General features: G+C 38.5%; 1 protein-coding gene across 1 annotated transcript in view; it reads left to right on the top strand.

Moving 5' to 3' along the window:
- Positions 1 to 16429, top strand: part of UNC13C (unc-13 homolog C) — a 393542-nt gene that overhangs the window by 294327 nt on the left and 82786 nt on the right. The window contains exons 20-23 of the mRNA XM_069982623.1: positions 2183 to 2279; positions 2836 to 2979; positions 4502 to 4579; positions 9026 to 9103. Coding sequence (XP_069838724.1) covers positions 2183 to 2279; positions 2836 to 2979; positions 4502 to 4579; positions 9026 to 9103 — 397 coding nt within the window. The remainder of the gene's footprint in view (positions 1 to 2182; positions 2280 to 2835; positions 2980 to 4501; positions 4580 to 9025; positions 9104 to 16429) is intronic.

The following is a 16429-nucleotide window of genomic DNA, read 5'->3' as shown; positions in this document are numbered from 1 at the left end:
GTACCAAGATCATTATTTATGGCCGCTATTATAAAACAAGAGCCATTATTTTAAAAACTATGGCTATCATTTTACCTAAAAAGACATTGTAGGAACATAGCCATAAACATATCTTTAGAGAGAGAGAGATTGCTGACGTTTAGGCTATGTTTACACAATGTCTATTTTTGGTAATTTTACCACCATCTCTTTGGACTGTTTAGTCTTTGGTAATTTTGAGATGAAAATGCAGCCATTTTGTGCAAATTATGGCGGTCCTAAAAGACAGCCAAAAAAGACAGTGTGAGCATGGCCTTAATTTAGTCCAATGGAATTGTTTATGGTATCTAAATTTACTAGGCCTTACAAGATGTGCCCGGACAATTCAAGCCATTGTTAATATAACCAGAAGAATTTGGCTATTTTGGATGTTTAAACATAGGGGGAAATTTATCAAACTGGTGTAAAGTAGAATTGTCTTAGTTGCCCCTAGCAACCAATCAGATTCCACTTTTCCTCACAGATTCTTTAAAAAATGAAAAGTGGAATCTCATGGTTTGGGTTAAGAAAAAGATTAAAAAACTGATGGTAATACAATGTGTGAACACAGCCTAAGGCTAACTTCGCACTACGTAAAAAATCATTGAACAACAGCAATACTTGCAGTTTTGCAACCATGGACATTATCTACTGAAGCGGCCGAATACATTAATTAATATGGAATCCAGGACATACACACAGTATACTCTCAGTTTTGTGAGGCAGCTCCAGCCATACTACATTGTCTGCTATGGGTAATTGGAATGTGGTCGCACTCGAACTCGCCCACATCCCAATTAAAGAGAAATAAAGTTCAATTTGCCCGGGATGAACTTGACTGACACGGGCCGTTCTGCCTATTGGTGTAACCTGGCATCCAAGGAGAATTGAATGAAATGCAAATACATGAAACACAATAACTTTACTGTACTAGTCAGTGGGAGGCTCTAGATGGTGCTGAATGAGTATCTCTACTGTGTCAAGGTGGTCAAGAATCACTGGCTCCACATGACTTCTGACTTACCCTAAAAGTAAAATTACATTAAGGGTCTGTTCACACGTACAGACTCGCTGCGTAAAACTCGCACAGAACTCGCATTAAACTCGAATGAAAGTAGCTGCTTTTTTGTGGTGTTGAACTCGCCTGTGAAAATCATGTGAAAATCAAAACTGGCATGTAAAAATCGCACCAAACATGCAGCAAGAATACACATACATTGACTTGATAGCAATCAGTATCGCTGTGGATTTATGTGCGAGAAAATCACAGCGATTAATATGCAGTGAGTCTGTACGTGTGAACAGACCCTAAGGGTACAAACACACGCACCCTATACACAGCGTATTTTCTGCTGCGATACGCAGCAGATACCCAGCAGATACAAAGCAGATTAGATCTAAATAACTGAACACAGCATCAAATCTGCACCATCAAATCTGCTGTGTATCTGCTGCGTATACGGTGTGTGTGTTTGAACCCTAAGAGTCTGTTCACATGTACGGACTCGCTGTGTATTTATTGCTGTGAGTTTCTTGCACATAAATTCACAGCGATACTGATTGCTATCAAGTCAATGTATGTGTATTCTCGCTGCGTGTTTGATGCGATTTTTACATGCGAGTTTTGATTTTCACAGGCAAGTTCAACACCACAAAAAAACGCAGCTACTTTCATGCGAGTTTGATGCGAGTTCTGTAAAAGTTCTGTACGTATGAACAGACCCTTAGGCTACATTCACACTATGCATTTCTGTAGCAACTAAACAGATTCTACCTTTCATTTTTCAAAGTAATATGTGAGAAATGAAAAGAGGAAGCTGATTGGTTGCTAGAGGCAACTAAGGCAATTCTACTTTACACCATTTTTATAAATCTCCCCCATTGTGTCCATTGGGCTTGCATTACACAGTAAAACTGGTCCTCATTCCTTCTCAAGCTATAAGCATATTTAGAAGAAAATTATATTTTTGTCAACTTTAATGACGTATGAATGAAAGGAATATACCAGATAAAAACTTGATATTAATAGAAAAAAAAACACGTACAATTGGCCTTAAAATGTGGTTTTAATCTTTAACTTTTCACCCTGATCTGTATAACTGTATAATAGACTTTATAATTGTGCATTACTATTGTGTTATTGTGTTATGTTCTTAACCTTTAGGTGGTTTGAGCCTTTTGTTATTCAGTGGTTGGACGAAAATGAGGATGTGTCAATGGAATTTCTTCATGGAGCTTTGGGAAGAGATAAAAAAGATGGAGTAAGTGTTTCAAATCAGTCTCAGAATATGTTCACATTATATTTTTTTCCATCAGATTTAATAGTAAAAACTGTGAAAGGATGGTGAAAAAAAGAAAAAAAAAGTGTAAACAACTTAAAAATAAGATCCGCTGTTTGCAAAAGACGTCCAAAAATAATTGTCACAATCACTATTTTGACATACACTCACACAACGTCTGACTTAAATTAATTGAAGTCAATTAAATTATGGCAATAATGAAAGTCTTTTTACATAGAAAAGGCAAACGTTTTCTCTCTTTTTTGATGTCATGTGAGCATAGCCTCATAGTACAAACAAGCATACCGCAGGGGCACAAAAGCAAAAATCTAAATTCTCAAAGAATCCCATTGGGCATCTCCACTCCACTAATGTACTTGTTATAATTGGTTATTTTGCTGTTATTTATCTTTTATTTCATCAAGGTAATTTTGATTCAAAGTAATTTTTCTAAATAATTTTGTAGTGAACATTTTAGTTGGACCTGATTATCTACTTGAATGTTTATGATAACAAATATTTTCCCATCTCTTCTCAGTTCCAGGCCACATCAGAACATGCCTTGTTTTCCTGCTCAGTTGTTGATGTCTTCACGCAATTAAATCAAAGCTTTGAGATTATCAAGAAACTGGAGTGCCCTAATCCGGAAGCTCTTTCTCATTTAATGAGAAGATTTGCAAAGGTAAATTTCAGCCAGTTGTTGTGTACTGCTTATAATAAGTGTTTAGAAAAATGCCTAAAACCAATGATTTCCCCCACCAATGGCTCTTAAGTTTCAAAGTGAGACCTTGTTGTCCATAGCTAGCAGAGTTCATCTTTCACAAACTCCAATGGAAAGGGCTTCTTTATCTCTTGAAGAGTAAATTTCTATGTTCGCATGTAGTGTTTTGGTGAGTATTTCTTTCAGTATTTTGTTCAGTGTTTGTTCAACTCCTGTTTTTAGCTACAAAGAGAGAAAAAATATATTGGAAACATTTGCACAGCTTCTGTGTTTTCAACTCACTCCTGGTTTTGGTTGAAAAAAGACTGACCAAAATACTGACTGAAATATTATGTGTGAACATAGGGGAATATTTATGAAAGGGTGTAAATATACACCTGGTGTAAACTGCCCCCAGCAGCCAATCACAGCTCCTCATTCATTTTACTAGAGCTGAAAGCTGAGCTGTGATTGGTTGCTGTGGGCAGTTTACACCAGGTGTATATTTACACCCTTTCATAAATCTCCCACATAGTCTTCAACTGTACAATATTCATGCATTACTTAGATAGTACTATTGTTCCAATTGCTGAACGATTCAATTTCTTTACGAACTTTGTTATAATGCGCAATTTCCCATGATTTCAAGTTACATATAGGGAATATCACACATAGGGAATATCTATATGATTGCAAGGGGTGCCACTGCAACTTAGAGAACAGGAATCACGAGCCTCTTGTCACAATGGGGACACACATGTGCTTTGCTGCTCTGTTTAGTCTTTATGGAAGCTGCCAAAGGTAGCAAGTATAACATTTAGCTATATCTGATAGGAGTCCTCTCAGTTCAGCTTTTACATCATGTAACTATATCGGACATGCCGAATCCCACAGCATCTCTTAGCATTTTTATTTATTTCTATTGGACTTACATTGATGGCATTATGATTAGGTGTTATATCAATCTGATTGGTCTAACCAATGGGACCTCTGCCAGTTGTAATGATATGCTCCTGCTACTGATATGCTACTATGCCACTATGCTGGTGTTGCATTCACTAATCTAAAAGTTGCAGTGTATTATTAAGAAACTCGCAGGGCACTGCAATGTCCTGCCATAAATCCATTGTTCTTGGGATTGATAGAGCTTTCAGAGATTGAATTCCTACTCATCACACATTGAAGGAATAAATAAATAAATATTCCATATTCCATAGTCCATATATTCCATATAAATAATAAATATTCCATCAATGTAATAAGTGGCGGTCTACTCAAATTCAGTTTCTTTGTACTGTGCTGTTCTTCTCTGTATTCCATATTGATTCCATTATACTGTATGTTGTTAATGTGTTCTTTAGAAAGCTCAGTTTTTTTCTAACCCATTTAAATGTATACCAATGTAGCCTAGAAGCTGTCTAAGTTTAGTGAACAGTTGGAAATAACAGAGCCCAATGTACATGCTGTTATTCTATAGCAATTATATATATGCTTTTTATTTTAGACCATCAACAAAGTGCTTCTTCAGTATTCTGCAATTATATCCAATGATTTCAGCTCGTACTGTGGCAAAGAAAATGTGGTAAGTACAAAGTGCTGGATTTTGTTGTGTTTATTTACAAAGCTTAAAAGCCAAATAATTATGGTTTAGATGCAAATGTGAAACCCCCCGATGACCAAATACTGACTTTACATTTTGTGATGCTTTGGGCAACATGGCCATATACAGGTAAGTGAAGAGAAGTGTTATTTAATGTCATGCTGAGTGCATTTGTACTTGCAGATATAACTCTTAAATGTTAGAACACTATACAGGGCAGTGTTTAGTAGCTGTAGAAAAAAATGGATTTAACGAAAATTGTCAGCACATGTGAAATTGCAGAGGAAATCTATGACTATATGTGTGTAAAGGTCACAGAACTTGAAAGATGATGACTAGAATTCCTATGTAGTAGGCAGCCTATTTGTCTGAGGTATAGCGCTAAATGACTAGACAATGGTAAGGTCCTTCATTGACAAGCCCCTGTACATCCATCTTGCAAATGGATGTACTGTACCCATGTTTTAATGTCAGTAAGGATGTATGGTACTATAAGTGCTGGAGGTTTTATAAGTGCTGGATTGTGTATGCTGGTGTCTTACAGTGGTTAGGGCAAATTAGATTACACACTGAAGCGTCTACAGAACTTCACACTTCTCTAGAGATATGTATACAATGTACAGTGTTTGCAATTTGTGAACTTTTTATATATATATATATATATATATATATATATATATATATATGTATATATATATATATATATATATATATATATTTGGATAAATTGAACCTAAAGCCACATCAGAGTTTCGTAAAAGTAGATATAGAAAACCAAATTTAACAAATGAGTAAAAGATATTACACGTGGTGCTTTACGTATCTGGTATGACCTACCTGTGCAGCTTAACTGCATCTAAACATTTTTAGTAACTACTCATTAGTCCAGTATATCAGCCTGGAGGAATATTTGCCCATTCCTCTATGCAAAACAGAGACAAGACAAGCAACACAATAAGTAATAGGCAGACACAGGTCAGGGTGGAGATAGAATGTTACAAACACAACAAGCAAAAGAACAGTCAAAGAGGTCAGAATACTGATGCCCCTATTCCACGAGTCGTTTGAAGGAGCAAACGAGCGCTATTAGCGCTCGTTTGCTCCTCGTTCCCCGCTCGCTGCCGCCGCTATTCAACGCGGCTGCAGCGAGCGGGTGAGTGCGGGAGGGGGCGGCGGGGAGCTGCGGGGGGCTGCCCGGGGGATCGCTGATCGTCCGGGCAGCCCATAGGATACAGCAGCGCCTGCTGCCGATGCTCCTATTCAACGGAGCGACGGCAGCAGATCGCTGCTATATCAGTCGCTTGTTTTTCAACATGTTGAAAAACAAGCGACTGCAACGATCAGCCGACATGAACGATGTCGGCTGATCGTTGCACTCTATTCCACGGGACGAATATCGTTCGTATCGGTCGATATCGGCCGAATACGAACGATATTGCTCCTCTAAACAACGACCCGTGGAATAGGGCCTTAAGCAATCTAACCCAATATGAGCGCTAGCTCCAGCTACAAGAGACTGTCCCAGAGCACAAGATGACTACTTATGTAATGCCAAAGTCCCGGTCCAGGGAGTGATTGGACCAGCCTTCTGACATCCAGAGCACACAGAACACAGGCTGACAGAGAAGGGAGATAATTGGAGAAGGAAACTGTCCATCACTACTTAGCTTAAACCATCTGCAGCCTAGCAAAGGGCCATATAACATGGCTCGACATTTGCTGCAAGCAAGCGTAGATCTGCACTTGCTTACCGAGCCTATTACACGTTTCATTGGCGATGTCTGTGCAGCCCTTGCTATTTATAGAAAATAATATAGTTTTACTTATCTTTCCATATTCCCCGGTGTCCTGCTTCCTGTTTCCCGCTCAAGTAATAACATTATTATTTTATTTACTTTCATCATCCACAACCTCTATTACACAAGGAGATGCACGGTCAGTGAACAATGATTTTTACAACTAGCTGTAAGACAATGATCAGCTGGTGTCTTCCCAATTCTTCCTGATTAGGCATATGATCTCCCCAGGTAATAGGACCCTAAGGCTAGCAGAAGAGCCCAGACGGGTGTGGTAGAAGCTGTCAATCAGCACTCAGACTGGTAGAAAACATGCACACTTAATCATGGTGAAAATCACAGTTTTGGCTATACTGTATGGGCAGAGGGCTGCATTGAGCTCTGAACAGATGTGGACATAACATATGTTCCTTTCCATAAACTGCCTACTTTAGGTCCTTCTACAACACTTTTATTGGATTCCGTTATTCTAAAACGTTATTCATTTTTACCATTCTTTGGTGCAAAGACTTGTGTTATTACAGTCAACATTCTTACAACATTTTCTTAATATACAGTTCATGGATAGATGTCCTGACATTATCCTTCAGAATTTACTAGTGTAACTCACAATTCATTGTTCCGTCAATGATAACTCTAATGGCCCAGATTCAGCAAAACAGGCACAAACAATGACAGCAAAAAACAAAAGGTGCAACAGCAACCCACAGGTGTAAGGGCTTAACGTATATACTCCTCCCAGCGTACACAGGGTAAACACCCACTCTGTAGATATTAAAAATTAAAATATAATTTTTTTTTATAAAAGTGAGGATCTTAGCAAACTATTTGATCAAACAGAGTGTACCATGTCACCACGTTAAGGCGTCCTCGAAACAATGACACCACCATGTTTCACAGATTAAATTAGTTTTTTTTTCTGGAATAAAGTGTTTTCTTTTCTCTAAAAATAACGCTTCTCGTTTGCAGTCTAAATCATCATAAAACATTGTTCCAACAACCTTTTGGCTTGTCCGGGTGGTTAGCAAATTGCAGATAGGCAGCATCTTTTTACATGCAATCTTACTATGCATACCACTGTTTTTAGTATCTCTATCTTAGCAAGCAATATTTATTGCAAACTAAATTGGATGCAACCAATCTGACTAGATCTACTCGATTTCCCTGCTCAGATTCATCAAATTACAAAAGATCAAGTTGTTTTTTAAAAAGACAAATGTATAACAACATAAAAAACACAGTAGAATATGCACTCATATATCAACTGTCTGAAATCCTCCTGGTCCCCTGACTATAGCATCTAAGAGGTCATACTTAATTTGGCTGACTTCTGATAAGTCACTGATGAACCATTGAACCATTCGATTAAAAGGATGAATATGGCTAATTTATGAAACAGAGATAGAGGAAGGTCCCCGTCTGCATCACAGCTGTAAGGAAATAGTTAATCTTTAGCCCCTGTAATCATATTATGTGGGGCTTTAGATATATGTTTTATTAAAAATATGTTATTTTGTTTACACTAGCTAACCATATGGGCATATGCATGATTTTAGTTACTACTAACAACATCAAAGTCAAGTATTTTATAAAAAGGGAGCTCTTAAGGGCAATGAAATTGCCAGTGTGTGGTGTCTCATGAATTGCAAAGATCTACGAGTAAGTGCACATTACAACGCTTGTCACTTAACCTGCCCCCGGGATCCCTGTTTGTTCATTAGTGTGATTGATAATACAAGTTTTCCAGATAACTAATCTTTATTGGAGCTCTCAGGGGAATTAAACTTGCCATAGTGGTAGAATACAATAAATACGGTGATGGCAATTCATCCCATTGCTCTGATGTTCAGTGGAGCCTCTTCTTCCTTTTACACTGATTGGAGTTATATGGAGTTTGATAAATTCCTTACTCCAGTAATGCATGTGAACATGCTTATTACAGTGCAATAAATCCAGATTTATTAGGTCATTTGCCTTCCTAACCTAGTAGTTGGACATACTGGACATGAGGCAATGAATATAGGTCAACACAATACTTTAGCAGAACTTTGATTTTTTTTTTCTGGCACGATTCTGCTCAAATATTTATTGAAATAATATTATTCTCTCTGCAAAGTACAAACATATACCACAAGAATGTAATAGAATGTCACCAGTTGTTCTTTAGAGAGGACATTTACAGTAAGCTAGGCGTTAATCTTCTACCATGGAAAACATACAACACTCTATCTTTTGAATGTGTAACCTTGTATATGCCAAGGAAAAAACTAAATTACATTTAGGAGCTGCTTCTACAGCATGATTCTGACAAGTTCCAGATATTCACAGATTTTATCTAGATTCTAATGGAGCATTGAACCAGAAATTGGAACATTTGGGGATATTGTAAGGGGATCATTAAGCAAGGTTCTTCTCTTAGTACAATTCCAAGCACCTGAAGGACATACAGATACACATGTAAGCAGTGACACATTGTTACTTTTTTTTTTAGTTAGTTTTAGGCAATAATATTTAAAGAATCATGTGCCATATAAGGAATATAGCATCTAACTTTGTTTAAGACTTTATGATTAGAATATATCTAGAGTATCTCTGTAATAACATAACAGTATTCTTCATTTGTGTGTTTTAGCCATGTATTCTAATGAATAACATCCAACAACTCAGAGTTCAACTAGAGAAGATGTTTGAGAACATGGGAGGGAAAGAGGTAAGACCCCTTTTGTGTGAACCATTTATTTTTGACTACTATGCATTTAGAGATCATTAGATAAATCCTATTTGATAATCATATTATTTCAATATTTGATCTGCAACTGTGTTACAGAGAGAGAGAGAAAAAGCACTGGATTAAACACTAATAGCTAAATAAGTAGCTAAAGTAGCAAAGCAGTGATTTAACAAAACATCATACATACACCTCAGCCTAATGATCTTTAAATGAGCTGTATTTTACGTTGTGTGTAATGGTCACGAAGCAGACATCTCCCCCTGTTTCCGAATAAAGCAGACTTAGGCAACCTGTAGCATACCTGCTATAGTGGAACTATGATGCCTCCCATGACACCAGTTGTCATAGTGGGGCATGTAGCTCACCATAGAGGGAAAGCTACAGGTTACCTATCTCAGAAATATTGAGTTTTTCTTTATCTGTGTTGATAGTTTTGTGTTTTGTGCTTTGTCTGTAATGTGTCATGTCTTTGTCTAATACCTTTCAACTGTGCAGAAGAAAGAAGGAGCAATAGCTTTTTACAAGGTTTGTTAAGGCGAGCATGCATTCATTTCTAAAACTCTGTTACAGGTTGTAATTCAGTGCCAGTCTGACAGGCTATCGTGACTGTGCCAGCCTAAGAATGAAATGCAAAACAATAATTATGGTTGAGAAAGAAAAGCCATTCACCATTTTATTGAACACTACTTAGAATTCCAGAATACTAATTATATCATAATTATATACTGTTTTGCTTCTATTTTACATATCATATTATAGACTTCAGGGTCAGCCTAAGGGTAGATGGTGCCCTATGAGGAATTTATATTTGACATCAGAATCAGTGCCCCCCACACAGTATAATGCCCTTAAAGCGCCCCCACCTAGTATCAAGAGCCCCAATACTTATGGTTGTTATCTTATAACACTCCTACCACTGTACAGTGATGACATATTGCCTCAAAACTGCTCTAAACAGAACAGAAAGATATTCCAAACGATACCATTACATAATACCTAAAAAAAACAACCACAGCATGACCACAATCGCTACAACTACAGACCACTACCACTAAAGTGCAGTTACATCCAGTGACTCACCGGGGCATTTTTCCCCGGAGAATCTGCCAGTGAAACATTTTAGGCATCAGCACATACAGTAGTAAGATCTCCTGTACCCCTATAGATTAGTTACGCCCTATAGTTTTAAAGTTCCCTAGTGTCCCTTAATAATAATTAGGTATGTTCTATGCCCCAATATAGTAGTAAGGTCCCTATATAATACAGGCACCTTTGTGTAGTTCCCACATAGTATAGACCCCTTTGTGCAGTCCCCATATAGTATCAGGCCTCTGTTTGCAGCCCCAATGTAGTCTAGACCACTGTTTGCTGCCCTAGCAGTTTATAACCTTGTGTGCTGCCCCAACTAGTATATATCCCTTATGTGCTTCCCCAGTAGTATATAGCCCTTGTGTGCTGTCCCCAGTAGTATATACCCCTTGGGTGCTACCCACAGTAGTATACACCCCTTGGGTGCTGCCCACAGTAGTATACACCCTTGTGTGCTGGCCCTTTGTGTGTCAGTCCACCTCCCATTTTCTCCCTCTCATATACCCCTGGTAGGCTTCCTACATAACACAAAGAAAACAAAAAACAACTTTTATACTCCCCCGGGTTATACGTGTCTCCTCTGGTGACATCACTCAAATGCTGGGACAAGGGCCTCTTCTGACTGTAGGCAAAATACTGCCTGTGGCCACAAAAGTTACTGACAGGCAGGGAGACAGTGGCTCCCGTTCTGTCAGTTTTGCTGCCTTAAACTACGAGAGCTGGTTATGAGTGCTCATAGTTACAGTGCAAGGTGTAGCCATGGGGGGGGGGGGCGCTGATATCAGCCCTGTGGGGTCGCACTGCACCAGTCACAAATAGCTAAGGCTGGCCCTGATAGTCTAGTAAATTGATGCTTTTATCATTTTCACCTTGCCATTACCTTATAAACCATTTAAAAATTAAATGCTACATTAGACATAAAGGAGTTGAAAAGCACCGAAAGCACCGAAAAGCACCGAGAAAGACAATTTAAATGAGATTAAATGAATTTCAAATGTGTTAAATGTTTAGGCTGAGCCATGTCACAATATCTATGTATGTATACTGGCCATGCATGCCTAAGAATGGTACTTGATAATATTGGTTTATCATTAGCTAAATGGTGCTAAACATTTAGCATGTGTTAATTCTAATTTACACATTGTGACTAAGCACTAGGCTGGCAAATACTCTGCAATTCATATTAGAATATCAGATTGGGCTGAAGTCTATTTGATCAGTAATAAACCTGCTTATTATGGCATTTTTACCTAAGACTTCAGCTCAGTGACTGATTTCTTAATAATTTCTCAATACTGTATGCCATCCCCGGGCTCATATTTGCATGATGTAAGAAAAAGGGAATATCTGCTTTCTGCTTGGATTGCACTCCCCTAACTTGGTGTAATCAGTCACTTTTCTGACTGAGTGCCACATGAAATGTTTTCCTTCTGACCGCAGAGTTGCTAATTCTTTTAATTTTGAATATTTCCAGACAGATTTAGAAAATATAACAGGTACAATCCAAATAGTTTATGTACATCATAGAGGATAACAAAAGTATTCTAGGGGGCCTGACTCCACAATGCAAAATAAGAAATTGAAGCTAATAGAATTTTTTTTGCCTTTGACTTAATGCATTGTAAAATCTCTTCTTTTACAGTCTTTTCTAAATCTGCCTGCTTTATATATTAATAAAATGGGTATTTATTAATATATGCACAAAAAGCACAATATTGTGTGTTTTTTTGTCACAATGTGTTAACTTTACAAAGTGTTTAGTTGGCATGAGGATGTCAATAAAATACAGTATAAACTGTGAATGTAAACTAGATTTGAACCAGTAGACAGAGAATATGTCACTAACTATGTTATATATACTTTGTAGGAGTAACTGTCTTAAATCTGAAAATTGAGTCTCTTAAAGGTAACGTGTCACCCCCCGTGCTGGAGTGACAGGCTCCCAACCCCCCCGCTACAGTCCCCTATACTCACCTAATCCCGCCGGATCCCGCTTCTGGATCCGGTCGGGTCACGGAGATCTCAGGCGCTGCAGCACGGAGTCCAACGCTCATAGAGAATGACGGAGAGTCCAGTCTCAGCGCGCGTGCCGGGCTGCAGCGGCTGAGATCTCTGTGACCCGACCGGATCCAGAAGCGGGATCAGGTGATTATAGGGGGCTGTAGCGGGGGGTCGGGAGCCTTTCACCCCGGCACGGGGGTGACAGGTTCCCTTTAAAGGAAATGAATTGCCTAGGTTATTTTTTACTGTATAGACACGAATAACTGAAATGCTGTATGCTCTTTTTCTTATCTGTTTCTATTTTATAAGTGTACATTTTTTATTAAAAATGTTTGTACATTATTATGGGCCAGCCACTAGGCTAAGCTACATTTACAAGCATATGCTTTACAGCAAGCCTCATTGACATAGACACAACAGACTACAACTTAATCCATTCATGTCTATGGGAGAGTTTCTAGGCATGTTCTATGACCTTTGGAGAGATCATTGTCCAGGGAGGGGGCTGGACTTTGACCGTAACCTACTGTGAATTACATGGTCCCATCATATCTTTATACTCCTATGTAATTCTATCTATGATGCTAAGGAGGACCTGCTAAGGTTTTCGCTACAGAATGTTTAGTGTCAGCTTCTATTCTCTATCCAAAGGTATAACCCCTAGGCTTCAACACTAACAGTCACCCCAAACACATGTAATAAGAGTTGCATCTTACAACCATGCCAGTTCTCAGAAAAGAAATGTGACTTATCTCAATAGCTACTGCCAGAAACCTGGGAGGAAGGGGGAGATAAGGACAGTGAGGCCTAATGCTTGGCCTACCCAGCTGTCCCTGCCCACTTGCTTTAGCAACCCTGAGTAGTAAAAGAGAACCTGGTGATGGCCCCTTCCTATGCCACATGTGAATACACAAAATACAGAGAAGACAAACAAACAAGTACTGGTAATCAACAAGCCAAGGGTCAGAACCAGTCAGGCAGCAAGGAACAGAATAAGAACTAAAAGAATAGTCAAGTAACAGTTGCACAGGTCAGAATAAACAAGATATGAGATACAGGAGGATATGCTAGCATGCTTAAACAGAGGCTAATAGCAAGCAATCAGGTGTGAGCTGGCAAACTGTTTATGCAATGTAAAGTCCCAGTCCAGAGCGTCATTGGACCAGCCACAATAAACAGAGACTGACAAAGAAACGAATGAGTGGCGAAAACAACTGTCCATCATCACTGAGAATGCCTATCTGCAGCCCAGGCTAGCAGAAACCCAGATGAGTGTGGTGGAACCTGTCAATCACCACATGGCAAGAACTGAAAAAAGACCAAGTTTCAACTAGAGCAAATGAAACACAAAATTCAAGCATTGAATCATGGCCAAAAGCACAGTCTCGGACGCATTTTTCAAGGAGAGTACCGTGCTAAAGTCTAAATAAGCATAGACGTGACAGTGACCTAATTGAAAATGACATCATCAAAAATTACATATATCTCAATCATATACACTACATTTGGGTTTACCTGCACCTTCACCACCTACCCCACCCAAAAAAAATTTATTGCAAGAAAATAATAAGATAATACTCATAATTCGAGATGAGAGAACTTTTAAAAGTTCGGTTCGGCAGGTTTGCAGAACTTTAATATAAAGTTCGGGTTTGTGCCGAACCAAACTTTAACGAACCGCATTAAAACAGCTAAATGACAGCAAGTTTTTTGCTATTTAAATGCAGTTTCTAAAGGCTAAATACTTACATGTTCGCGCTCCCTCTGGGTCCTTCTTGTCTGTTCCCATCCCGACGTCTTCTACAGTGAGGGCCTACTCAGCCAATCACAGGCGGACTAGGACAGCCCACACAGCCAATCACAGGCCATGGTGCTCTCCCATCTCAGTCAGCCTGTGATTGGCTGCGTGGACTGTCACTACTGAGACAAGAGTTACAGCACTCTCAGCCAATAACAGGTTGATAAGGATGGGGCAGCACTCCAGCCTGTCACTTTTGTCTCAGAGGTGACAGCCCGCTCCGCCAATCACAGGCTGAGTGGGACAGGACGGCACCACTTCCTTTGTTTGATTGAGTGGGTTGTCACTCTAGAGACAAGAGTTACAGCCTGCTAACCTAATCACAGGCTGCAGTGATGCCCCATCCTAGTCAGCCTGTAATTGGCCATCCCCACAGATGCCGGGACAGGATCAGAGAGACACCAGGAGAAACTAGGTGCCTAAAACTTATCTCCCTGTGCACTGACCTTATTGCCTATATAACGGGGTGGGGAGAAAGGCATAGATTATGTTTTATGGACAAGCATGTGTAACTCAAAATGAGTGCCAAGCGATTGACCTTTAATACAAAGTATATTAGCAATTTACAGCAATACTGGTACTATAGATCATACAAACAATTTAATCCTTTTTTACTGTAAATATATCGCTCAGTAATCAACTAAAAGTACCCGATATCTCTGCCAGAACTGAACTATACATCCACTCACAGACATCCATAGGAAAGATTCATTTCTTTGAATCTGTTTTACCTTTGGGCAGGAGAACCCAGAAATATCAATAAAAGAGGCCATTACTCTAACCTGAGTGAATGCTGTAACAGAAGCATTGTCATTCCTTTACCTGGGGGATTAGGAAATAAACCACTTCAGCCTGTAATAGCTCAGTGATTAAGCCATACAGGCTGTTTAGGAGCTCCTCATCCTTGATCATCTAGACAAGTTCCTTGTACTGTTTTAAGAATAATTCTCAGCATTAGGTAATACATCTCACAAACCTGTTTTTGTCTTAAGGGATAATAAATTGTCACATAGTGTATTTAGCTTCATATGCTAAGGGTAAGCCTCTTTGAGTGCATGAGCATGTATGTGAAGGGGCTTCAGTAGTCAAAGACAGGCTTGTACAGTAGGCTAAAATACAAGACATCTTTCCACAGACAGATTGATTTTATTATAAAAAATATAACCAGTTACTGAGACACCATTCTTATCTATAAGTTTCACAGATCAGTAAAGATTGGGCCCCCTTAGCATTAGCATACATTGATCAGTTATTTGCAATTCATTCTTTACTAGTGACATATATTGGTTGGTTATTGGGGCACTATTCTTCAGAATTAACATTCATTGATCAGTGACTGGTAAACTATTTAGTATTGACTTTCACAGATGAATGAGCTTTTGTCATATGCAAATACTAATCCTTATGTGCAAGTTGCAGTTATACTTTAAAAGCATATTCTTTCTGGTTATGCAACAAATTTTAAGGCCTGGTCATTTAATGTCTAAAAGTATGTTCACACAATGTTTTTTTTTTGTTTGTTTTTTTCCCCCCGGATATATTTTAGGAAGGACGTAATTTTAAGGCTAAAGTACAGCCATATTTTTATAAATACAGCTGTAAGAGTGATCATTAATTACCCCCATAATTATCAAAATATGACCGTCCTAAAATACAGCTGGAAAAAAAAGTTATGCTTTAAGAGTTTACTACTTGACACTAGACACTTTCAAGTAGTAAACTTATACTTCTGAGTTAGGCACTGATCTACAACAGGATAAATGGCAAAAGGTAATGACGTAAAGTAGCATACCCACAGTGAATGCATTATTTTTAATATTATTTTAGTCACTATGGAGCAGATTAATCAATCTGCGTGAAATAAATATGGGTACAAAACTGGTAGAATTACATCTCAGCTTTAATTTTACCAGAGCTCTTTAAGATTTGAAAGCTGGGCTGTAAGTAGATGCTATGGGAAAATTAAAACTTTCAGCATGTGCCACAAGTGCAGTATTTTTCTCTTTTTATTAAAAAAAAAAAAAAAAAACTTGGAAACTTTTACTTTTTAGAAAGCATTGCCAAAAGCAGCAACACTCAGTAATGAATTCCTCATCCAGAGTTAACATTAAGCCCAGTTTTAATTTTTGCTTTAACAGCTGCTGTCTGCCAAAGGCATTCTAAAGTATCACGATCCTATTCTAAATGCATTGTTGAAAACCATAATGACCCCTTTCTAACTCTAAAGTACTATGTACACAAGGTTCATCCTTACACCATAAATAATTATAGTTACTAGAGATGACCGCAACTCGAGCATAAAACTTCTTCAACCACCGGTATTTAAATGCTGAACGATCGGACTTGAGAATGGTTGAGTTGCCCTTATGCCCTTAATAAATAACATACTGTATTTTATATAGAAAACTTCAAAGCAC

The sequence above is a fragment of the Dendropsophus ebraccatus genome, chromosome 1 (genome assembly GCF_027789765.1).
Source record: "Dendropsophus ebraccatus isolate aDenEbr1 chromosome 1, aDenEbr1.pat, whole genome shotgun sequence".
Taxonomy (NCBI): Eukaryota; Metazoa; Chordata; class Amphibia; order Anura; family Hylidae; genus Dendropsophus; species Dendropsophus ebraccatus.
This window is presented reverse-complemented; position numbering and strand designations above follow the sequence as displayed.